The sequence below is a fragment of the Sceloporus undulatus genome, chromosome 4 (genome assembly GCF_019175285.1).
Source record: "Sceloporus undulatus isolate JIND9_A2432 ecotype Alabama chromosome 4, SceUnd_v1.1, whole genome shotgun sequence".
Classification (NCBI taxonomy): Eukaryota; Metazoa; Chordata; class Lepidosauria; order Squamata; family Phrynosomatidae; genus Sceloporus; species Sceloporus undulatus.
The window spans coordinates 68,738,636-68,764,171 of record NC_056525.1 but is presented as its reverse complement, the minus strand read 5'-3'; the positions used below and the strand labels follow the sequence as shown (position 1 = coordinate 68,764,171).

At 40.9% G+C, this 25,536-nt stretch overlaps 1 protein-coding gene across 1 annotated transcript in view; it reads left to right on the top strand.

The window, feature by feature from the left end:
• Window positions 1–25,536, top strand: part of INAVA (innate immunity activator) — a 56,760-nt gene that overhangs the window by 18,329 nt on the left and 12,895 nt on the right. Inside the window, exons 2-4 of the mRNA XM_042464164.1 lie at window positions 16,616–16,738; window positions 19,746–19,870; window positions 21,732–21,854. Coding sequence (XP_042320098.1) covers window positions 16,616–16,738; window positions 19,746–19,870; window positions 21,732–21,854 — 371 coding nt within the window. The remainder of the gene's footprint in view (window positions 1–16,615; window positions 16,739–19,745; window positions 19,871–21,731; window positions 21,855–25,536) is intronic.

The following is a 25,536-nucleotide window of genomic DNA, read 5'->3' as shown; positions in this document are numbered from 1 at the left end:
AACAAAATATTTCTGTTCTTCCCCCTCCCCCCTGTGGTCAAGCAAAGATTGGTTATTGGGGGGATTGCTGGTTGCCTTTTGCAAGGAGCTTTTTGCATATTTCCTCCCCTTGAGTACCATGCATCAGCTTGTCCTGTGCCTGGAAGGATTTGTCTGTGCTGATTCTACCAGACCGAGAAGGTATTGCTCACCTGCCCCTCCCCTCTGACTCAAGTCAAGACAAGTCACACAGTTTCTTTGGCATAGCCAGAACAAGACAGCACCTGGAAGAGGGAAGCAGCCAAGGGATCGGAAGTGTGAACTTCACAGAAAATTCAGTACAATGCTTGGATATTAGGTAGTGGAATAAATCTGGCAGAGTTTCCTCTCACTGATTTTTCTCTCGATACCAATCACTGAACCAAGGATTAATTCCAACAGGTAAGAGTCTGGCTGCTTTCTTTCATTTCAAAGAGGAGGAAAGACTGTTGTTTATTGAAGACTAGTGTAATAACATCTAATAGAAAATACCATCTAAACTTTTAAATGACTATTTCCAGTTTCTTGATGTTTAAGAGATAGGGAGTGTAATTTGTTAATACTGGAATGAAGATTTAAATCAGAGCTCTGATTAAATTATTTGTTCCTTTTCCCATTTGGGTCTTTTCACTCACTACAAATTCTGTACAAAGAGGTCATCACTTTGCCATATAGTTTGCCTTGTGTTACTTGTGCAAGGTTTTTGCTCTGGCCAGTTGTGGCTTTTAGATGTGTGTGATAGATGCATATAAATTACATGCAGGTTGCCTGAAATTTCATGAATAGATGTTATAGGAAGTCTGTACTGTAAGAAGACGCACTGAATTTTTTTCTGGGAGTTCAGCAAGATGCTCCTCTGTTATTCTTTCAGTTGGTCTCTGTCTCTGGAAAACAGGGAGCATTCCTGGGCTGAAGAATATATGGTGGGTGGACATCCAAGTGAATGGCGGAAGGACTGAGAAAGAACAGACAAAGACACATTTTCTTTCCACACTTATTTTGAGCTTCTTGAAGGACAAGATGGAGAGGAAGAAGCATTTCAAGGCCTTTGACAGGATTACAGATCTTAAAAGCATTACTTTTGGACTACAGTTCTCAGAATCCTTCTAGCCAGAATGGATGGACATCTGCGATGCAGATTAAGGGGAGGGATTCTGGGAGACCAAGTTAAAAAAAATGTTTCCAAGTTCTGAAACAGGGTTGTAGTAATGCAGAGAGTATCTAACTGTGACTTTGTGACTGAAAAGTCATTTCCTTAGCAGTAAGAGGCTGCCATTGCTGACAAGTAACTAAATAGCAAGACAGATCAACCTGACACTTCTTCCAGTGCCAAGACAGTTAAAGGGTCTGTAGCTCAGCAGTGTGTAGAGCATGACTGCTGATTAGTTAGTGTTCCCAAACATTACTGCAGATCATGATTATCAATGATGCACACTAGATCTTGCTCACCAATCAGTGGTTGCATACCTGCATAGTTCTGGTTACCTTCATTATTATTATGTATTAACAATGAGATGAAAATTTAAACTGGAGGTCTGATTAAATTATATGTTCCCTTTCCTATATGGGTCTTTTCACTCATTACAAATTCTGTACAAAGAAGTCATCTAGTTTGCCATGTGGTACATGTGCAAGGTTTTTGCTCTGATCAGTTGTGATTTTTAGATGTGTGTGTGATAGATACACATAAACTACATGCAGGTTGCCTGCAGTTTCCTAAATAGATGTTAAAGGAAGTCTATACTGCAAGAAGGAGCAATCCTCAATGCCTCGTCCACTGATCTCTAAATCATGCCAGAAAGGATCTCAAGTTCCTCTCCTTCTTGATTGCTTTTCAGTGGTAGTGGCCTCTTACATTTCAGGGCACTGCTCCAGAAACAGCATTTTGCTAGCCTCTAGGCATCTTGCAGTGACATCTTCTGGCCATCCTAAAGGGCAGAGCATAGCCTTGTTACGATTGAAAGTAATGTCTTGTTTTGCATACACAATTAAGGGTTGGAGTTTAATTGAAGGAGTTATGCTCTTGAGTAGGATAGAAAGTGGTACATGGCCTCAGGTGGTAATGGGATAAAGAATGGGTGGAAAAATTAGTAAAGCTTTGGCATTGAGATACATGGTAGTTCAAAATGACACTGTGAGGGACATGTGGCTGCTTTTATGGCTGTCAAAGGTATAGTTTAGTTGGTACCCTTGCCTTTAGGTATTAAAGCCTTCTGTAGATTGAATGCAACAGTTGCGCTGGTTGACTGACTGAGACAGCATAGTGTTCTGCTTTGAGTATTGGTCTAGGCTAGGATTCTGGGAGACCAAAATTCAAATCCCCACTCAGCCATGGAAACCCACTGGTGACTCTTGGGCAAGTCACACTCTCACAGCCCATGAGGAAGGCAATGGAAAACGTCCTCTGAATAAATCTTGCCAAGAAGACACTATGGTAGAGTCACTATATATCAGAGTCGAATTAAAGTTGCACAACAACAACAAGCAAGACCTACATTTCCTAAGAATTTGGGTCAGTGTGGTATCACAACTCCAGTTCCCCATAGCAGAGGTTGCTCAGACTACAGAGCTGGGGAATGTTAGTTTTGTGGACTACAACTCTCAAAATCCCTCTGGCTAGCAAAACTATGCAAGTGGAGGATTCTGGGTGTTACAGTCCCAAAAGGTATTTTTTGCAAGCCTGGCTTGTCATGATTGAGTCACAGCAGAAGGCCTTCACATTGTGCTGGCCAAATGTAAATATATTTTCCAGATTAAATGCGTATATAAATATTTGTTATTTGCTATATAGTGGAAGCTGTGGAGAATATAAATGGATATAGCAAAGTAGGCAACATGGAAACTATAATGTTACAGGAGATCCTTTTGAGAGCTGTAGAATCATTCCTTCACTGGAGGAAAAATAGGCAAACTTCCCAGGGTGCGGGGTATCTGGGAGTATCCTAGCAAAAGGAGGTGATAATTGTAATTTAGTATAAAGATTTTAATCTTATAATTGTTCAATTAGTCAATTAAAGTTGCACAGTTAATTAAAAATACTATTTAGCCAGTTGGCAGCCCTATTTCTGGCTCACAGAGTAGAAGATAAATAAAAAGGTGCTCACTCAGCACAAGTTGCTTTTAAAACTGCTCAGGGGCTCGTTGAAACATCCTCTGACTTTGGTAGGGGAAGGAATGAAGCTTTTGACTTACGGTCTGGGTTTGGGTGCCCAGAGGACTTTTTCAGAAGAACATTTTATTATTGTACAATAAATCTGAAGGTCTTAATCAGGAGTCATGGGCAGCAGGGACAGGGGGGCAGTGTTTCCTGAAACAGGGCTTCTGCTTGGAGAATATGGGCACATAATTCACAGTGACTTCTAATTGTAATACAATTTTCATTACATTTACCCTGTCTTGGAGTTCTGTGTAAGCTGCGTCTGCAGATGTGTCTCAATCCTCTATTGGCTAAGTTTTTTGATATCTATATTGTTCCTCCTCCCCATGCTTGCACAATTATATTATAAAGTATTATTTTATATTGCAGTTGTTTTACTTTTCCAACATGTATGAATATACACTCCTGTATTATTCCAGCACAAAATGCCACATTTATGCCTTCCTCACATCAGTGTGCCACTGTTTTATTAACCTTTCCACGACCAGCCTTTTTTGTTTAGTTCTAGACAATATATTTCTATGGATGTATTATGTCTGTATTTTACAGTAGAGAATGGGAAGCTTCACTGAAACCCAGCTTTTCCCCTCCATATTGCACTCTTCTCCAAGATCCTATCCATCAGGTGGAGTTTAGATTACTATAGACAGTAGTAATCAAACTTGGAAAGAAAGATAGCTGGTTATTAATTAATTAAATCTTTGAGCCCCATCCTCTGAATACTCCAGTTTTAGCTACATAATACACTTCCTATAGGTTTCATAAATGGTAACTAATGATATTTCATTCAGGATAAAGAGCACAGGACTACTTTAATAACTGAAGCATAGAAGGCAGATTTTTGCATTAGCAGCTAGAGCTTGAAAAAGTTACTCCCAGCATTGCCTAGCCAACATGGCCAATGGGGAATTCCAGGGTCTTCTGCTAGCACTGATTCCAATATACAGTATAGCACTTTTTTTATTCCTAAAATAGGTTTTTTTTTTTTTTTTTGCTTGCTTGCTTGCTTGCTTTGTAAAGCTCCTGGGTGTGTGACTGTAATGCTGCAGACATACTCTGGAGTGGGGTTCAGCTTTGCCAGGATCAGTAGCTGAGCTACAGATGCACAGAAGTGATTGCTTTTTCAGAATTTCAGCTGAGGAGCACTTTAGATTGGGGGGTTCCCATCCTTTTTGACTCACGAAGCCCTTTTTAGAATCAGTTTCAATGGTGGAGCCCCTAAGAGGCCTACCCTATGTCTTACAAGGTAATGGTGTTTAGGAGTAGTGTTACTTTTTGTTTCTTATCCTTTAATTTCATTCAATTTTTATTTCTTTCATTTTCCTGGAGTGGCCACGAAGCATCTGGGAAGTGCACGCAGAGCCCTAAGGTTGGGAACCACTGCTTTAGATGTTTGACTCCAATACTTCATCATGTTTTTGTTTCCTCTGAGTGGGGAAGCCCTAATTCCCTTGTGTTCAAGTGAGGAAAGTAGGTGCAGAGAAATATCTGCAAGAATGGTTATATAATGGAAGCAGAGCTGGAGAAGTGGTCCTCAGAGGTATGCATGTAAGAACCCTATTGGTGTTTCCTTTTCTTCTAATAATGGGGTTTGTAAATAATAGGTAGGTATCCCTTTTGCCTTGCTGAGTTCTATCCTGAGTTCCTCTATCCCAAAAGTAATTATATGATTCCATTGCATCATGGTTGATGTTTTCATATCTAGTTATGAAAACATCTTACTTTGTTTCATCATGATCTTAAAAAGTTTTACAGCATGAACATTATCTGTAGGGGTGCTGAGGCTGACCTAAGAATGCTACTGTGTGTGACAGAGGACAGACCTTCCAGATGTTGTTGGGATTTGTTTACAGCTTTGCAGCAGATGCTCTTGAAAGTTACAGGGGAACTGTAAGGAACAGGGAACTGACCAGGTAATGGAAAATCCCACCAACTCAAGAATGATAGTCTTGTTCTTTAATCAGACTGGTCTTGGCATATGCTTCCCAGCCTGGACCTGAAATATTACATATATGATCAGAACTTAAATAAAAACTGGGCTCTGTGCCCAGGGAAACTGGCTGTTCCCTTGTAGAGTGGTTTCTGATTGGCTGCCTTTGGCAAGCTTCTTTTTGCTAACAACACAAGGTGTTATTCTTAGTCAAGGGTGATAGGGTTGTTTGGAAATTTTCACCTTCATATATCCAGACTTTTCTCTATAAGTACAAGACCTAGAAATAATTTTTTAGGGGTGGGGAGGCCTGGAAATTGCAAGATTCTAACAAGAGTCCATAGGCTGCCTAAACAATGTTATCCTGTATGTTATTGACCCTTGCCTCTAATCTTTCATATATATTAGAACTATTTGTAGAGCTTTGGGAGCCGGATCAACAAGGAATAGGCTGGAGGAAGTATGTAAAGAGAGCAAAAGGGAGGGTAAAGGTAAGAAGTATGACGTTCAGAGTAGTTTAATGCAGAGTTAGGAACCTGAGGTGAGAAAAGTGGTGATTTCTTAGAATTGTACATACTTAATAGCATATTTCTGCAAGCAAATTGTGAATAACTTTCCTTAGGAGAATGTGAATTCATGTGTGTTTAATATTTTGAATGACAGTGCTTCCAGATGCAGTACTGAGTAGTATTAAGGCATCAGGTAGAAAGCATATTTATAAAGTTGTGGAATACAATTTAATAGGATCCAGAAAGATACAGATCATATCCCTTGCCCTCTACACTTTGCACTGTCCAAACAGAACAGTCTCTGTGTGAGAGGATTAATGGACACAGATCTGACATTAGAAATGTCAGTACCTGAAAACCAGTTGCAGAACATTTCAGCCTTCCTGGATTTACAAGTTACAGTCCTTGAACAAAGAAATTACAAAGGAAGGCTACAAAGAGAAACAACTAAATTGATTTACAAATTCCAATCCATTAACAGAGGTATGAAAAAAGGCAATGGCTTCATGACACACTAGTCACTACATATATTAATTCAGGAGTCTGCTGTACATATGGCAAAAGGAACCTTCTCAGAGAGAGTTTTGAACCCAGGGTTTGGTAAACAGATTTATTGCATTCACACATCGGTACTAACTGACCACTGTAAAGGTCTGAAAGGCCTAGATCACCTCACTCAGCACTTTGGAAAATATAGGGCAATGGACATGATTTGTACCTTTCTGGATCCTATTACATTCTAGCCCACAACTGTGTAAATATGCTTGATATTCAGAGGTCTGTATATTACTCTGTACTGCATCTGAAGAAGGGGGTTTATACTCATAAAAGTTCATTCTAAAATAAAAGTCAGTCTTAAAAGTGCTGTCACATCCCTCCTTTTTATGCTGCAAGAGACAGGCATGGCTATTCTTTGAAAAGAGCTTCCAGAAAGAGGGGTTATTCAGGTAATACTACCAGCCATAAAGGAGAGGATCTCCCTTTCAACAGATATTTGGGGTAGGTAAAAGTACTGAAAAAGCAGTGGGAAAAATATGAAAAAATCATTAAAATGTTGTCATCTAGGCCACCACAAAACTGTTGCATTTGAGACAGGGTGGTTACACAGCAAAAGACTTCTGGATCTGTCAGGTTTTAGAGTGCTTTCAGTCTTAGTACTAACAATCAAGAGGCATTCTGCAGCTATTATCCCCTGTTCCCCTGTTTTTCCTGGTATGCACGCGCATATATATATATATATATATGAGAGAGAGAGAGAGAAATATCACTGGGCTGCAAATGGAAGACCCTACCCCTTAAAGTTTTGTGAATGAATAAAGGCAAGTGCATAGGAAATCTTTATCTAGAAGCAGGATTATTGGAGCTAGTGTTTTTTGTAAACATGATCAGATGTATTTACTAGGTTAGAATGTAAGGCAGAAACAATCAAGTGGGAGCATGGAAACGTTTCATGTAAAAAGATGATAATATTTGTCTTTACCTTCAATCTGCAAGCAGGAAAAGAAAACAGGAGGGTTTTAATTAATGTTTCCTTTATAAAGGTCATTTCCTGAAATCTTTTGGGGCAATTTGATTGGGTACTTATTCTGTCTAGGTGATAGCAATAACTGGCTACCAAATCCAGCTAAAATCTGATTTCCTTTAGCTGAAAAGTCTGGGCACAGAAACAGATCCTGGCATGTTTTCATATCTTGGTCAGTGCTGTGACATCCCTGTTGGAGAGTGGAATCTTAGCTTACACTGTTGGTTTTTTGTATCAAAGGTAGGTTGGCCATAGCTGGGGGGGGACCTCCAAACCGGGACAAATGTAGCAAGGTTTTAAAAATGTAGGACCTTTTTTTTTAAAATTTCCTAGCCAGGAAATTAAAAAAAAAAAGTCCTACATTTTTAAACCTTGTCCCCCCTCCTTCCCGGCTTGGGAGGAAGCCTCGCCGCCGCCCAGGCCGAAGGAGGGCGAGGGCTGCCTTGTCACCGGCGGCGATCGCCGCGGTGGGAAGCGGCCTCCTCCTCCTCTCGGTCTGGGAGGAAGCCTCGGCCGGCTCCCAGGCCGGGAAGGAGGCGGAGGCCGCCCCTCATTGCGGTGATCGCCGCGGTGGGAAGCGGCCTCCTCCTCCTCTCGGTCTGGGAGGAAGTCTCGGCCGGCTCCCAGGCCGGGAAGGAGGTGGAGGCCGCCCCTCATCGCGGTGATCGCCGCAGGGAGAAGCGGCCTCCTCCTCCTCCCTGGCCTCGTGGAGGCCGGAGGACCTCCAAGGCCTCGCTGGGACCCGGGAGGGAGCGTCTCCGTGGCTGGAGCTCCAACCGCGGAGAGCCCTCCCAGGCCTCAGCAAGGCCTTGGAGCTGCCGTGGGGGCTGAGGTGGTCGCGGTGGGCGGGGCCGTCCCGCTTTGGGCGCCAAACCAGACCGGGACCGGGATGGCACCACCCAAACTGGGATTGTCCCGCCCCCCGGCGGGATATGGCAACCCTAAAAGGGCTTCCAAGATTTCAGAGGATAAAAGTGACAGCTGAGTGTTTGCAAACAACCTTAAGGACTAATGAGTTGTATTAGACCTAAGCATTCATGAACTGCAGCCCAGTGTATCAAATGCATGGATGCCTTTGATAATGCAGGCTACAGGCAACTAACCTATAGATCTAATAATACTTGTTTGTTCTTAAAGCAAGGGTGGACCATATATACTTATCTATTAGTCAGCCATGTATAAGTCGAGGGTAGGTTTTGGGGCCAAAATTATGGATTTTGATATGACCTGTAGATAAGTCAAGGGTAAAACGTAGGGACATGTGACAAAGGATCTAAAAGATGGAGCAAGTGAAACAATGCCAAACAACTTGCAAAATTCCAGCAGGCACAACTGTTTGTGCTCATCCTAAAGGCTGAATGGTTGAGAAAAGAGAGGGAGGGTCAATGCTTCCAGGATATATTATGCTCTTGCTTTTCACCAGGGCAGGGGTTCTTTTTAAATAAGAGTTAAAGTACAGTATTTACATTGACCTATGGATAAGTTGACTCAGGTTTTTTGGGTCAATTTTTTGATTAAAATTTCTAGACTTACAGTACATCTGGAAGTCCTGATGGAGTCCCCACTCAGGAGCCGGGACAATATATATAACCCAGAATTGCCCTGTAGGCCTCCAAAAGCAGCAGTTTTGTCATGGAGATTTCAGTCCCCAGTCCACCCCACCCAGCCTCATTACCTGCTCATTTGCTTTAAAAAAAGATTAGGCTGGAGTGGCTCATGGTGGGGATTGGGGCCCAAAATTTGGCCTTTAGCCACACTAAAACTGTCCAACCCAGCTTTAAGGTCTCAAAAGGCTTTTTTGTTTTTGTTTCAACAGACTAACACAGCTATCCACCTCATCTGGAAAACTCTGCAGGTAGATTTGGTTTTGGGATCCAATGTTTCCATGTGCTTCCAAACTTGGTTTCTTTTGTGCAGTCACCCTGCCTCATTCACAGAATTTTACAGGGGTCCAGATGTCATCATTATCTTCCCTCTGTAATCCTGCCATGATCTTACAGTTGCTTCAAAGTGGAAATAACAGAATGGTTGCATTGTATCTTTTAAAGGGTAACCCTGGAGTCATCCAATTGGAGGCACCTTCTGTCTCTGGTTATAGTTACCTAAGGGAGGAAAAATACAGAATTTCTGAATTGGTTAAATCAGAAAGTTAAAGGCACACAGCATCCTCTATTAGATTACAACAATCTACATATTTTAGCTGCATTTGATAGCCAATCATTCAAACTTTCTATTAGTCATATCACTGTGGCTAGGCTTCTTTTCTTCCTGGCCCACAGGGGCAAAGGAAGTATGTTTCCCATAGTATCCACTGCCTGGCAAGGGCGATTGTAGTTGTGTTTCCGTTTTTATTTTACCAAAGAAGATTGTAGGGTGGTGTACCTGGTCATAGCAATGCCCCTCCCCACTTCATTACATTCCTACTGTGTCCCAGCATGCCATTCAGCCTGATGTTATTTTGCACACTCTGTACTGCTGATGTCTTTTGGAAAATGCATTATATCTATGGTGGTAAGGTTTATTAGAAATTTTTCCTGCTGGCTGAAGAAATTAAATGTCTGGCCTGCCTGTATTTATGGATCTTTATCCTGTAACCACTGGCCATCAATAATTAGCCATCATGCTTCTAACTTTTTCCTTGATTTTTTTACCATTTTGCTAATCTCTGAACATTTCTCAACTTTATCTTTAAAATCAGAGTCTGGAAAAGTTTATGGACTGCAGAATCCCAGAATACCTCATCATGTTCACATTTGGGCAGGGCCACTGGTGACAACATTTATGAAAATAGGAAAATCAATGGTCATGCTGGCTGTGGGATTCTGGGAGTTGTAATAAAAAAAATCTTTTCCAAACTCTGAGTGAAGTTAATAAGTTTTGCCTTGACTTTGCTCTGTGTGTTTGCCCTGCAAAGCCAAACAGCTTCCCAGATTCCAGGCTCTGAAAGGCTGCTGGGTTTTGTTACACATCAGCTTGCATGATATTCATGCCTTAAAGTGATGGAATGTCATGGCCTATCATTTGCCACATGTGAAAGCATATTTCTTGCCATCTGATGCTCTCACACTTGGCACTTCTTCAGATTTGATTAACAGTGTGCACTACAAAAGTGTTTGCCTGCATCCTCTTCCTATCTCACAGTGATTGCTTGTTAGGAAGACCCACCTGTGTAAGTATTTTCCCTTAAAAGAAAGTATTTTGTAATCATTTCCCCCAATCTTTCAGGAAATAAATGATTTGGGGGGGAGGGCAGAAAATATTTTAAAATATATTTCCATTTTCCCACCAGGCCTTCAAATCTCTGCTCTAATAAGCACATGATTGAAGTACTCCAATTATTTTGGAGGGGAGTATTGGGCCTAAATACCCTAAATGCACCAGATCCCATCTGATCTTGGAAGCTAAGCAGGATCAGTCCTGGTTAGTACTTGGATGGGAGGCCACTGATGAATGCCAGGTGAATTCAGAGGAAGGAAATGGCAAAACAACTTCTCAGTATTCCTTGCCTAAGAAAACCCTATGACATTCATGGGATTGGCTTGTTGACAAGCAACTTGAAGACACACATACACAAACACATACCAGCCTTGAAATGGACAATATAGGGTTTGTGGTGTAGGAAAGCAGCCAGCAGAGTTGGTGTGCTCAGTCTTCCTGTCCTAACATGTTTGACTGTTATTGAAGCAACAGGCTCCTCTAGCTCTACCAAAGCTTTATTTGTAGCTAGACTTAACACAGAGAAGCTCACACCCATTTTAAAAATTACTTAATTCAAAATCCAGACATATTCTAAAGGCAATTTGGACTATTCAGCTATAAGGACCTTCTCTCCATACTGTTTCCACGTTCAGGACAATTCTCATATTCTGTACTGTTCCTATATCCCCATATTCCCTAAAATGTTTATGTTTGGTTTAATAAAGTTAGAATATTGCCACTTTATCATCTATTCCTTTTCACAGTCTGGCTGTGTTAATGAGCAGGATATGTATGTCCTTTCATTGTACCCCTTTTGTTAGAAGAACTTCATACAACCATAGGAATGAGTGGATTTGGACAAAGCTCAGTTTGACTCATGTGACTCCTTTCCTGTACCTTCAATTTATGATGCAACTCATTTTTTTCAGTCTGTTACTCAGCCCACATCTGATAGGGTAGCATGGTAAATATGGATTATGTTACAGGCTGTCTGTGTGCCGGACAAGAAATCACAAAACTGCTTAGCCTCTTGCCAAGATAAGATGAGATCACGTGGGCTATGCTGTTGTATTCATGCTAATGTGGATGTGTGAATTGGACTACACAGAAAGAGAAGGGTCATAGTGTACTAAGTGTGTGACTGAAGTAGCTGGCATAGGGTAATGGTTAAGGCAATGCTGTGAACTGAAAGTGATCTGACCAAAATAACAGTTGCATGTAAAGCTTTTAAGAAGGTGTTTTGAATGAATACTTAAGAGTGCCTGTACGAATATGACATGTATTTACTTACTATATTTAATGAACATATTTTTGCATCCTTCCAAAATCCAACCTGCATTTTCTTTATTATATGATGCATTCCCTACATCACTTTATGTCAGCTTACGAAAAGACACATATAGAATGTATTGTGGGAAGACCAAGAAAGAATCTGTTTAGTGCACGCATGTTGGGCATACATATTAGAACACCTTCAAGTTTACACTGATCAGAATATGGAAAAGTTGCTCTTTTAGACTAAAATTCCCCAAATCACCAGGTCAGCATGGCCAGAAGTGTGAACTTATTGTGAATATTCTGTCTGAAATAACCTGCAATTGCCTGCCTCTGTCAGACAATCCTGGTAACAGGGAGCCCATGCCTGATGCCGAAGGTTCCTGGATCAAGATCTGCATAGATTAATACCACACTTCAGACAGTGTATAATTCTGGGGAAAGTACAGTCCTCTTCCTCAGCTTTGCCTCATGAAAGGGCTTACCAAAACATGCAGAATGGAGAAGCAGACAGCCTCTTGTGTACATAGCCTCTTGTGCCAATGTGGCCTGAGCAATAATCTAGACAGGCCCGAGCAACACTGCCCCAGGCCATATGACACATGTTTGACTTGACATCAGTGCCATGAACCTTGTCCATCCGACTCCTTCTCCCCTTTGTTTCCTGGGAGACTCGTACTCCCAGGATAAGTTCCAGACAGAAACTCAGCATTACTTTCAGGTTGAGTCACTCAGATAGGGGCAGAGAAGTGCTGTGCAAACACTAGAATGGCTGCCAGCAGGAGGAAGGTCTGGAGCCACCCCCAGATGCAAGGAAAGCAAGAAGGATTGTCCCTACCAAATGATGCCACAGTATCTGAGTGACACACCCTGGCAATGAGATCTTGAACAACTGTCACCTGTTCTTCTGACACTGGAGATAGGGTTATAGGAGTATTCTTGGCAGGGTGAGCTTCTTTATAGCATTGCCAGCACCAGTGAATTGCTTCTTTCATCCACTCTGCTTGTTTTATGGTGAAGGTCCTCAGGGCCTGTAAGATTAGCAAGGGAAAAAATGGAGAAGGAAGTGAACTTATTAGGCATATGGTATTTTAATAAGGTTACAGAGACATGGTGCAAAATCAGGTGGGAGAGCTAAACTTGCATATCAGATTGCCTTCTGGAAGCCCTAGTAACTAATACTTAACCCTGACAGATAGCATGCTTATTTGCAATAAGGCAGTGGTTCTCAAACGGTGGGGTGGGACCCCTGGGGGGTAGTGCGAGAATTGCTCATGGGGGGCACCAGACTTATAGGCCCTGATCCCTCCTCCTCATCTGCTTTCCAAACCTTTTCAGTCCTGTAGGGGAAGAGAAGGGCAAGGAGTGTCTATGTGAGTGCAAGAAAGAAAAAATGAAAGTGCATGACTGAGTGTGTACCTATCTGTGAACTTTGGTTTATGTGGGTGGGCTTTGTGTGAGACATATGTATAAAATGTATACATGTCTTCAGTATTGAATTTATTTAAATAAAACTGTTGTAATTTGAACAATAGTATTTCCTTATATAATGTTAAAATATGAACATACATGAATGTGAAAATGAAACTTCACACACTAAACAAACAAAATATATTTATTCATAGGCTTTGTCAAGTGGGGGGTGGTTTGACATCTGCCCGTAGATGTAAAGGGGGTCACAAGGGTAATATGTTTGAGAACCAATGCTCTAAGGTCCATATGGCAACAGTAAGACATCATTCTGCGATCAAAGGATACACTCCTGTCTGCCTCCCAATCGCACCTCCCATCAGCTATTTGCATTGTGGTTTGGAAGGCACTAACTAGGCTTGACCAGCTCCTCCCTTCACAGAAAGTAAAACACTTTTTAAATTATCTGTTGAAACTTAAATACCCTGTCTGACCTTGGAAGCTAAGTAGAATCAGCCTGGGTAGTACTTGGATGGGAGACCACCAAAGAAAGTAGGGTTTTATTTCAGAGGATGAAACTGGCAAAACCATCTCTGAATATTCCTTGCCTAAGAAAGCCCTATGAAATTCATGGGATTGACATAAATCAACAGATGACTTGTAGGTGTGTGTGTGTGCAAACATGTGCATGTGCACACACACAGAGATATCAAACTAGTAAAGCCTAGTGGGCCATGGATTGACTGAGCTATGAACTCAGTTTAGCTGACTTCATAGTTCAGAGTGAAAGACAATGCACTCTGACTCTCCCTCCACCCCATATGAACTATGAAATGACTGACTTAATTTACACTGATGCTTGTGAAGTGCTTTGAACACTTTAACAAGGAACATATAAATGCTAGAGCATTAATAGATGTATAGAATGATAGTTCAGGTTTTATGCTGTATGTACAGCTACACTTGCCAGATTATTTAAACCTGTATTTCAGGTGAATGAATGCCCCACTTTGTGTGCATCAGATAAAAGTTACATATTTTTGACTGTGTAGCAGTGGGGGGGGGGAGTTCATCTATGCAAGTAAGCAATGGCAAACCTCCTCTGAATAAATTCTGACAAGAAAGCACCATGATAGGTTCACCTTAGGTTTGCCATAAGGCAGAAATGACTTGAAGGCATACAACAAGGGTAGGCAACCTTTTTGAGCTGGGGGCCGGGTTGCTGTCCCTCAGACAATTGGGGGGCTGAAACCAAAAAATAAATAAGTAAATAATTTTTAAAAAATTAAATAAATATATAAACCAGGACAAATGTAAGACAAAATTTTCAAATGGAGGACACTTTTTTTAAAAAAAAATGGAGGACATGCGAAAAAATTTGCTGATTTTTAAAAAAATGTTAAGATAAATGCATGTTTCTGAGGCTTCTATAAACAATTGCCCCACCATGCCCCTCACGTGAGAGGCTAAAGGCCCCGGCGGCAATCGGTGGCAGAACCGGGCTGGGGCTGGTCCCGAGGCCTTGCCAGGCCACATCCGGCCCACGGGCCGCAGGTTGCCTACCCCTGGCATACAACAACAACCACCAAGACAGAATGACAGAAGCCACAAAGGAACTATGTTTTAGTATTCAGAAGTTACAGACAAACTGTTTTTTGGGTTGACATATGCATCTTGGATTGCGCAGCCAGTACAGCCTTTGCTGAAAAGATAGGTGGTTGACCAGAATGGAACATGGTGCTTAGATTTGCTGAAAGCCTGGTTTACACAGAAGTCATAAACAGAGCCTTCCCAGGGTCACATGCCTGAAGCTGACTGTTGAACAGTCCTTGTAGATGCGAGTACATCTACAGGTGATGCTCTACAGGCAGTTCTCAATTTACATGCGGGTTGTGGACCTGTGGGGTCAACTGAGATTCATACAAGGGAGTGGGGAACCAGTTCCACAGGGAATCATTGGAGAACAGGGGAATTTTTTTGATGGAGCTGAAGTAGGGAATTTTGCTCATCTCTGAGAAATGTGTCAGAGGGACCAGAAGAGGCAGCAACCACATACCCCAGGGGTGCTTGATTGGTGTGAACTGGTTTGCCATTAAACAGCAGAACCACAAAACCTCTGATAGGATAATACTAGAACAAAAGTAACAGATATAAATGTATAACAGAAATGATAGTACTGTATTACCAATAATCACTATTCAATATCAAACTAATGTGCAACATATCATATATCACACTAATTAACAAATATTAATAAATTAACAAATATCTATTATGTGAGTTTTCTATAATGGACACAAAGATTCTTTTTATTTAAATAAGAATCAACAGTGTAATTCATAAACAGAAAAAAACCCTAAAACATAAATTGTGGGTAGCTACAATGGTCAAAATAGATTCCAAAGTATCAAATCTAATAGACAGGACAATGAGAAAGGTTACAGCATAACATTTCTTCTTAGCATTCAGTCCAATGAGCACTTCCACAATAAACAGTTGTAGATTTGTGTTACATGGTATGATAGGAGGTACAACCGGTTTGCCATTAGACAGTTGTTCCACTTCAGGGAAGCATATAGATAGAAAGCAACAGGTAAGAATTGTGTTCCACTGCAACTTCTCCAGCAGATTTCACAGGTGGAAAAAGCATGAGGTGGGGAATAAATCTATTGGCCTGTTACAGACAGGCCAAAATAAAGCTGCTTCGAGTCACTTTGGAGGTATGGTATTTCAATGATGCATAAGTCCTAAGAGTCCAAAAGCCACACCAAACCTGCACTCCAGTCCTTAGGACTGGAGCGTGGCTTTGGTGCGGCTTTTGGACTCTTAGGACGCTTGCATCATTGAAATACCATATCTCCAAAGTGACTCGAAGCAGCTTTATTTTGGCCTGTCTGTAACAGGCCATTGTGTCATCTGCAGCAGGTGCAGAGGACACACCAATAAGAGAAGCAGCACACCTCTTGTACAATATCCACTAAAAATTAAAAGCCCATCCACATGTCATTATATATAATACCCCATGTTTTTTCTCTTTCCTCTCAGTCTTCACTGATTGGTAGGAAGGCTTTAAAATGACACAAGGTTCTTTGGCCTTTTTACTGTAATGGTCTTAGCAGAATTATCCCTTTTGGCATTGTTAGTGTTACCCACTTGCTCTCTCACCATCATGACTCCTCCATTTAAGCAGGCAGAAGAAATCCTTCCCTTCAACTGCACCAAAAGCACCCAAGATTCTAGGTTCTTCCTCCCCCTCAAACCCTGCTTTTTAAGCAGACAAGGGAAACCCTTTCCTTCCAAGACTGCAACACCAAGACTGTAGTTGTTGTCTTCCCCCATCCAAGGCAGGTAGAAGAAATCCAGTCAAGTCAGCTTTTCTTATACCAGTACTCCAGCTCACCTGACCCTCCTGCCACTCCACCTCCCTTAACTGCACAAGAAGAGTTATGCAATGTGGGTGAGACTTCCATTTATTTATTTATTTCTGGTGAAATATTGTACATTTGAAATGTAAATGGGGTAATGTGAATTGAGATTTGTATGTATGTGTGTCTTTAAAGCATACCTTAGACTTGGTCTTGTTTTTGTGTTAGCAGAAGACAGTACGGCTTTTCCAAGTGTGATCACACTACCTCCTTCTAGCATCCAGAGTCTGGCCATGAAGAGTAGGAGTAAGGATGAGACAAGTGACACAGACAGTGGGATCATAGTGCAGTCAGGTGAGTAAGAGGGGGAAATCCTCCAATGACAGCATCATTTCCTGGATTTTTCCCATGTCAACAAGCTGAAACAAGCTTTGTGGGGTCTTCCTTCTGCTACAGAACTTTGAGGTACTCTAGACTGTGGTCAGAAGACTAAGCTAGTAGCTGTCAATGGAGCTGCTTGAACATTGTGGCCAGTGAAACAAAAGCATAGCTGTGGAAAGACTCCACATACACACTTTGTTAGTCAGAGCAGCCCTTGTATTTTGTTTTTCCCCAGCTGGACTGTGACATAAACCAAAATGTTTAGTTGGGGGAGGTGTAGGATTCCAAAGTAAGATTGTGGTCTTGCATTAGTGCACATATCTAGGAACAGGTGACATCCACAGTGTGGAAAGATGGAGTGTTCTTTTGCGTGGTGCTTTTAAATGCCCCTTATTTTGTAATGTAACTAGTAACCAACAGGAAAAAAAAATCCCTTAGAAAACAGATGGTCTTACAATTGAGGCAGAATGTTATTGAAAGGAGGAGTGAACTCCCTTTGTTTTAAGTAGGTAACTTTCAGGAGAGTATTTCATTAAAAATCTATGGCAGTGTTGTGTGTGTGTGTGTGTGTGTACACACACACACACACACACACACACACATATATATAGAGAGAGAGAGCTGCCCAGTGCTTCTGTTTCTTTAGTTATTTATAAACTTTAAAAATTGCTTTCCTGTTATAAATGCTACAAAGCTTGAAACAAAATATCAGTTGCAAAAGTAAATCAGTTGGCCAAATTGGAAATATATACAGTGGACCCTTGTTATTCACTGGGGTTTGGTTCGAGCCCCCCCCCCCCCCATGGTAACAAAATCCATGGATGCTCAAGTCTCATTAAATATAATGACATAACAAAATGGTGTCCTTTATATAAAATGGAAAATCAAGGTTTGCTATTTGGAATTTATACTGTTTTGGAATATTTTCAAGCTGTGGATGCTTGAATCGTTGGATAAAAAAATCAGTGGATAAGGAGGGCTGATTCTATACAATAAGATTCTTGTGCATGTAGGAAAATGTTGCATATGAAATGTGGCATAATGGTTTTTTCTTTCTCACAAGGTAATTTGTTCAGTGAGTTTGCTCCACTGCACAAATGCTCCATAGGATCTATAATGCATGGAAACAAGGGAATTAAGATGGTACAATTATCAAAAAGATTTCAGCATAGAAGTCTGTACAAGATGAGTATTGGCTTTTCCATGCTACAATGTTCCTATTTTGTAAGGCGTTAAATATTTTTAGCCTATATTGAAATTAAAAGAAAGGACAAACATAGTCTAAATGTGATTTTCTAGGTTTAAAACCTTTTCAGAACTCAAAAAAAGTTGTTTGACTACTATTCCCCAAATCCCAAATGGCCATGGTTTCTTGGGAATTTGGGGAATTTTAGTCTAATAAGTAACTTTTCCAAAGCTGTTTAGAACCACATATTATTATTATTAATATTATTTATTAACCTTTATTTATATAGCACTGTAAATTTGCATACAGTCAGCTCTCCATATCCACGGATTCCTTATCCATGGATTCAAACATCCACAGCTTGAAAATATTAAAATATATATATAAATTCTGAAAAGCAAACCATGATTTTGCCATTTTACATAAGGGACACCATTTTCCTATCCATTATATTTAATGAGACTTGAACATCCACATATTTTGGTATCCATGGGGGGTCCTGGAACCAAACCCCAGCGGGTACCAAGGGACCACTGCAAATTAAGTGGCAAGGACTATCTAGTCCAGTTCCTTGTTTGGAAAGAAAAACGAGTACATTCTGCACTTGAAAGGTTTATGAAACATGCTTGAAATGAAGGAATACAATAGTTTGACATTTCTCCTCTGCTTCTTGATCTACTTTCTTTTTCAGTCCAAAGTGCTTGTTTGGTTATCATTGTCGCGGCAAGGAAACGCAGAGACAGGAATGGGGTGCACAAGCTTCCCTCCAAGCCTTCCTCCAGCCAGGTTTCTGGCTGGGCCTTTTATTGTCATTTAGCTTACATTAGTCCGTTATTTGCCTTACAATCATTTGCTAGGTTACGTGCCCTTTTCTGCAGTGGAAGCAGGATGTGAAGACCAGCTAAGTCAGCATGGACTTATCTATTTAGTTATGGATAAAGCATTGTCATCTCAAGAGAAAGTCGAAGTCCTATGGTTTGCCAGTAGAACTGCCACGTCACAATCTTGATGAGCATTGCTATCCAGAGAGAGGGTCGCGACCCCACGGTTTTGCCCATGAGGTTGCCACATATCATAAAACACATCTAAATGGGAACTGCTTCCATACTAGCCATTTAGTACTAAGCTAGAGAAATTTCCTGGATACTAGATTAGAAAATCATCCAATACCCATTCATCTTGAGTCATACATGTGGAATGGCCTCCTGTTGCACAATGAGCCAATACAGACTAAGATCAGACTTACATGTGACTGGCAAGAAGTCAGTGAGTTAACTCAGATCCTTGGAAGATATTCTGTGACTGATGCCCCTTAAGTGAGGACTAAACTCTTCTGGAAATTCTGTCTCCTGGCTTTGCAAAGATCAAAGTCTTTCCTGCTCTTTCTGTCTCTTTTTTCTGGTCTATGGGCAGAGCTGAAAATCTGTTTGCTTAGTTTTCTAATAAACCTAACGATCAGGAACATGGCCAGGTCTTCTTTTCATCTGATCTGCAGTGACCTTGAGCTGCCTGCAGCTGATGAAGCAGGAGCTAATCAGTCCCTGGTGCTGTATACATTCCTTACCCACCTGATGAGCTGTCAGAAGAGCCTCTCCTTTGAAGTCCCACACCAGTTTTATGATAACTGCTAATGACATCGGTCTTTTAGATGCCTTTGCAAGACCTGCAGCTAGCTCCAGCAAGCTGCCAAGGGGCATCTCCTTCTGGCTCATTAACCACTGTTGCTTCCCTTTCCCCTTCCCTCCCATAGCAACTGCCTGACAAGTCTGTCTGTGTCTATCTTGCCCCATTCAGGACTAGATAGCCCCATGGCTCCCATGAAGGACCTCACTCAAGCCATGAGGAAGCAGCAGAAGGCTTTGGAGGAGAAGCTTGAGGCCTGCGTACAGGAGCTGAGAAGGCTGTGTTTGCGTGAGGCAGTAAGTAGCCTGCAAAGCTTCAGGGTTTGGCACATTATTTCTTTAATTTGTATCCCACATTTTCCCATATTTTTCCTGGGGTGGGACCCAAGGTAGCTTACAAAATTGCTAAAAGAAGAAAAATCTAAAACCTGATAATACTTTTAAAAAATTAAAACACAATTATTGTTGTTTTGTGTGCTTCCAAGTCATTTTTGACTTATGGTGACCCTAAGGCAAAACTATCATAGCGTTTTCTTGGCATGTTTCTTTAGAGAGGGTTTGCCACGCTGGCCCTCTAAAACACAATTTAATAAGTAATATGATTAAATAACTGGTTATGGAAATGTTTGAAGCCTGGGTATTTTTCATGGTACCTTTTATGTGCCTTTTATGAGACAGGCTCTCGTTCCAAAAGTTAACTTACAGTCCTGGGACATCCAGGAAATATGAAAAACTCCAACATTAATAATGAATTGCCCCATTAAAAGAAACAAGAAAATACCATTTATCTCTGTGTTTTTTTAATTGATAAATAATTTGTGAGTGACTCTCAAAATCCATCTTCAAACCATGGGCAAAAGGTAAAATAAAATACAGACTAAAATAATCTGAAGTGTTCTGCTAAATGGATGAATTATATGTTGCCCCCTTTACCAGCTAGCTTCAGATACTTTCTTGCCTGAGGCATAAGAACAAATTCTCTCTCTCCATCAATCAAGATCTGAGACCAATCTAATTATTTTGGCACCTGAGGAAGAAAAATCCCACCAATATCTCTACTCATCTGTGACAATAAAAATACTGTACATCAATAACAAAACCCATTTAATTAAGAAATAACTGGCAATTAATAATGCAATAACTATATTATTTAATTTAAAATATTTTAGAGTATATGTTTTTAGTATGGTTAATAGTATAATTTGGTTTTAATGTTGGCTTTTTGTATGTTTTTAATTGCAGGGTCGAAATAAAATTCATAACAGGTGCAGCAATGAGAGCTTGATACTCTCATGGCACCTCACTTTGCCACTTTGCCCTGCCTAATTTTTGTTGTTATATGCCTTTAAGTTGTTTCCAACTCATGGTGACCCTAAGGCAAATTTATCATCAGGGTTTATTGGCAAGATTTGTTCAGAGATAGTTTGCCCTTGCCCTCCTCTGAACTGAGAGAGTATTACTTACCCAAGGTCACCCAGCTGGTTTCCATGACTGAGCAGAGATTTGAACCATGGTCTTTGAGAGTCATAGTCCAACACTAGAACCACTAGACCACTCTGCATAATAGTACTTACTTAACACACACACACACACACACACATATATGAATATCTCCTGTATCACAAGATCTCAATCTGGAGTACAAATAAAATTAGTTTTAAACCACTTAAATTTAAATTGGTACAGAATGACAGCATTGTATAGTGGTCTGATTGTTGGACTACAGTTCTGGAGACCAGGTTTCGAATCCCATATTGATGGGCTCATTGGCCATGGAAACCCACTGGATGATCTCACACTCTCTCAACCTCAGAGGAAGATAAAGGCAACCACTCCCTTGAAGAAATCTTGCCAAGAAAACTCTTAGGGTCAGCATAGGTCAGAAATTAATTTAAGGCATACTACAACAACAACAATGGAATAATTTAAACCTAAAAGGTGAAATCACCTTTGAACCATGTATCTATACAGATCTGAACAAATGATTAGCTTTGAAGGCTTTGATAAAAGCTCAGGCTTTAACATGGCACCCAAATGAAGCAGTGTTGACACTAGTTGGGCCTCCAAGGGGGAGGCATTCCACCACCAGTTAGGATCACTTATCTCAGTGGGAGCATCTGTTGTGAACGGTGGCCTTCTCTTGCTCTTTTCTTGGCAGGAACTAACAGGATTGCTACCTTCAGAGTATCCTTTGAAGCCAGGAGAAAAGCTTCCAAATGTCCGCCGTCGAATTGGTGCTGCTTTCAGATTGGATGAAAAAGCCATTCTTTCAAGAGGAGCGGTAAGAAACTTTCTGGAATGGAATGGAAAGAATTATGCTTTCATACTCATATCAGAGCTATGGTGGCAATTGTGTCTCACTATGGTTCTGGCATGTGAGAGGGTGCACCAGTGTTTCTGACCCTTTTTTTGGTGGAGTGTCTGTACCCTGTGGTTGAGGAACCATATTAAAACTATTCCACGCGTCCCCCACCACTGGGGGATTACATCAGATAACTCCACAAGAGATCAAACTGATTATTGGTAGGCTGAACTATAAACCCACAGAACCTTTACTGATTCTGTGGATGACTTCTTCAAGCCATTTGTAGAGAGTGAGATTTGACTGCTTTTGATAGATTTTGCAGAGGTTGTGATTTATTTTGTTAGAGGTTTCCCACACAAGTTTTTAACAAGTAGTTAATCTGTATAGAAATATGGGACTTTTTCTTCTTGTTTTTAACTTTTGCCCTTTTAAAACCAAGTTAAAACCAGAAAGCACAACATCTGTATGTAGGGAAGAAATATCTTGTATGGAATCTTGCTACCTATGAATTCCCATGAAAATACATGGTGCCAGAAGTAGTTGTCAGCACAAACAGGGCTTCAGGGTTGTTTGTAGTTCAACCTTTTGTTGGGAAGGCCAAAAGGATGTGAAAGCTTCAGGCTTCAAGCAAAATATCATAGTAAAGCCTTACTACCATTAAAGGTGTGGCATCAGTTGCTTTTCAAGTTGTGAAATTTCTCTCTTCCTCTCTCCTGTGATCTGTTTTAATAAAAGTTGTAGTAAGAGGCAGCCTGGGTGTGGCACTGCTTATTCTTTCTCATTATGCCCATAGTGGGTGGCATAAGGTGTGGGTGCTGAGTTGATTTGTTCTTTTGCTGACCACAGTTTCTCTCACACACATATATACAGGAATTCCCCCCCCCCCCTTAAATTTATCCAATTGACATGTTGCTTATAGCTCTGAGAGCAATTTTAGCCAAGGCTTTTTATCACATCATCATGTTGCCTCATTCACTGAATTTTAAGGGGGTTTAACACCATGGCTGGCATCTTCTTAGTGACATGCACAGTCCTATGCTATGCATTGCATACAGGGTGAATTATTCACCATGGTGAAAAAGATGTGTTCTGCTGACAGTGACAGTGGAATTGCTCATACAGCAATACTGTGCATTGCATTTGCACATAGGACAATGGTACCAGGTCATTGACATGTGTTGCACATTACTGCTATTCTGCATTGGGATTGTGTAGTGCTGGCAAAGCAAATTTCCACATGCAGATATCTACAATATACTCAGAGGATGTTGGATTGCAGACAGTGTCTCTCTCCATTTGTAACCCTCTCCTGTTTTTCTATCACTGCTCCTGTCTTTTTTCCTACCAAAGAATATCTGTTAAGGAGAAAAAGATGGAATAACTGCACAATGCCTTCTGATGGGTAGCCAGAAGAGACCTCTGTCTGGAAACACCCAGCCAGAGCTTTCTTTGCCCCTTTACTCCATTGTTAGGCACATTTACTCTTGGTAGTCTTCCATTTGTAATTCTGTGTTGTTCCATTGCTGCCACCTTGTTCTTACCACACACACACACAAATCTCTTTAGGAGGGAAAGATGGAATACCTATGCAATACCTTTTGATCAGTAGGACTAAGACTAGAGTCTAGAAACATCATTAGTCTGTGAAGAGTTTATGCCATCCATATTGATGGGTTCATTGGACTGAGCCCAAGACATAAATCCTATATAGTTACAACACACCCTTTAAACTGCAGATTACCTAAATCCAGAATTATTACCACCTCTGGCTCACAACTCGTAAATCACAATTACTGGATTAGGATCCCTACTCCACTCTTAAGTTTGCATCAAAAAAAGTGGAAGATCACCGTTCTGTTTTTTAATCAACTTGACTGCAAGACTGATAGAAAGTCTGGAATTGGTTATTAGGAGGATACATATTCTGTACAAGCCCCCCTCCCCCCCAAAAAAACCCCAATAATGTTACAGATATTGGACATTGCAGCCAGCATGGCCTTATCTTAAGGTGCTTGTATTTTTTGGACTATTTCCAGCCATTTTGGCACACTAATACTATGCTGTTCATACACATTTTGGTTGCAGTTCTGCATGGTTCCATGTAGCATAGTAATTTTGCATGCATAACTAAATAAATTGTGCCCTTTGCCTACCATATTGTTACTGAAGCTCCCTATCCATGGCCATTCATCATTTATGCCTGGGGAAGAGGGGGATGATTACAGATGCATCTGGCTCTGGCTCCTAACCAGACCCAAAGTGATTGTAGTATTTACTGAGGTCCACCAGGGCCTCAGAAGCTGGTTATCATTTTGCGTTTGGCTACAAGGACATAGCCTGATACTTCTGTGTGGCTCTATGGTATGCCCACAGGGAAGAGCTTTCATCACTGCAGAGGGAGGAGGGGAACCAGCCTCTACAGTGGCCAGAAACAGATATACATAGGTGTAGGGTCACCTTGTGATGCAGTGGCTCAGCAGTTAAGACGGTGACTTTGATGGACACAATTTGGCAATCATGTCAAAGGGGAAACCTTTACCTTTAGGGTCACCTGATGTGTGCATATGCCACTGACAGGATGCCAGCTCAGATGTGCAGAATCCAGATGTTGTGCTCTAAAATAGCACATTATTAAAACTTTCCTACTCCTAATACTGTGAGTGGAGAGATGGCACCCCCTTCCCCAGTACTCAAACTACAAGCAGCTTGGAAAATTCAGTCCCATTATTAACTTGAGATCCATTTGGACTGTTGTTGCATGCACATCACAGACACATCTTTTATGGTGCCAGCTCTAGTAACATCACTGGTATTGCATGAGACACACTTCCCACCTCTTTTGCCAGCATCTAGAATGGGGCAGAAGGCAATGCATGGGCCAGATGTAACCCCAAGGCTTTTTTTTACACTTGCCTCAGGCTCCCTTGGAAACGTTATAACCAGAATTTGGCAAACTGGGAAAACTCCATTTAAAACAAGTATATTGTGTGTTTTTAATGGTTTGCAATAGTTTGCTGCCTAATTTCAGCTGTGGGGCAATGGACAGCTACAACTTGCAGTTAGTTGTAGGGGGAGGAATTTACCTCTGGACCCAATAAGGTGCTTGCCCTTCCGGGGTTTGAGTACCTTGTACACTACATTTCACCTTGCTCCATTGCTTCGGGGAATCGAGGTGTGTACCTTCCCAACACCCAGTACTAAAGTATCTAGCCTGCATTTAAAAACAAATGAAGAAAGCCCTAGTAAATGTCTTTGTCTTCTCTCTTTAAAAAGGGCCTTCCAATATGTAGCAATGGTTACTGTAGAAAAAATTTCCAATATATAAAACATAGTTGGGAAGTTAATGACACCTTGGGTCTAATGCTGAAAGAAAGGTGGGATATAAATTAAATAAATATACAATATTTACCTTATATTATATATTCTATATAATATAAAATAAAGTTTAAAATGACAAGCATGTGCATGTCTTGAATACATGTGGAATATAACTAGGAAAGGAAGGCAATCAAGACTCATTATCTAATTTGGAATACCTTAAAAGGATGTTTGGAGGGCTGAAGCTGAGGATGGAATCATGATAGTGGTGGCAACTTAGACACATCCAGTTTCCCCAAATTCATTGGTTCCTGTAGAGTTTGATTTTGAAATCTATCAC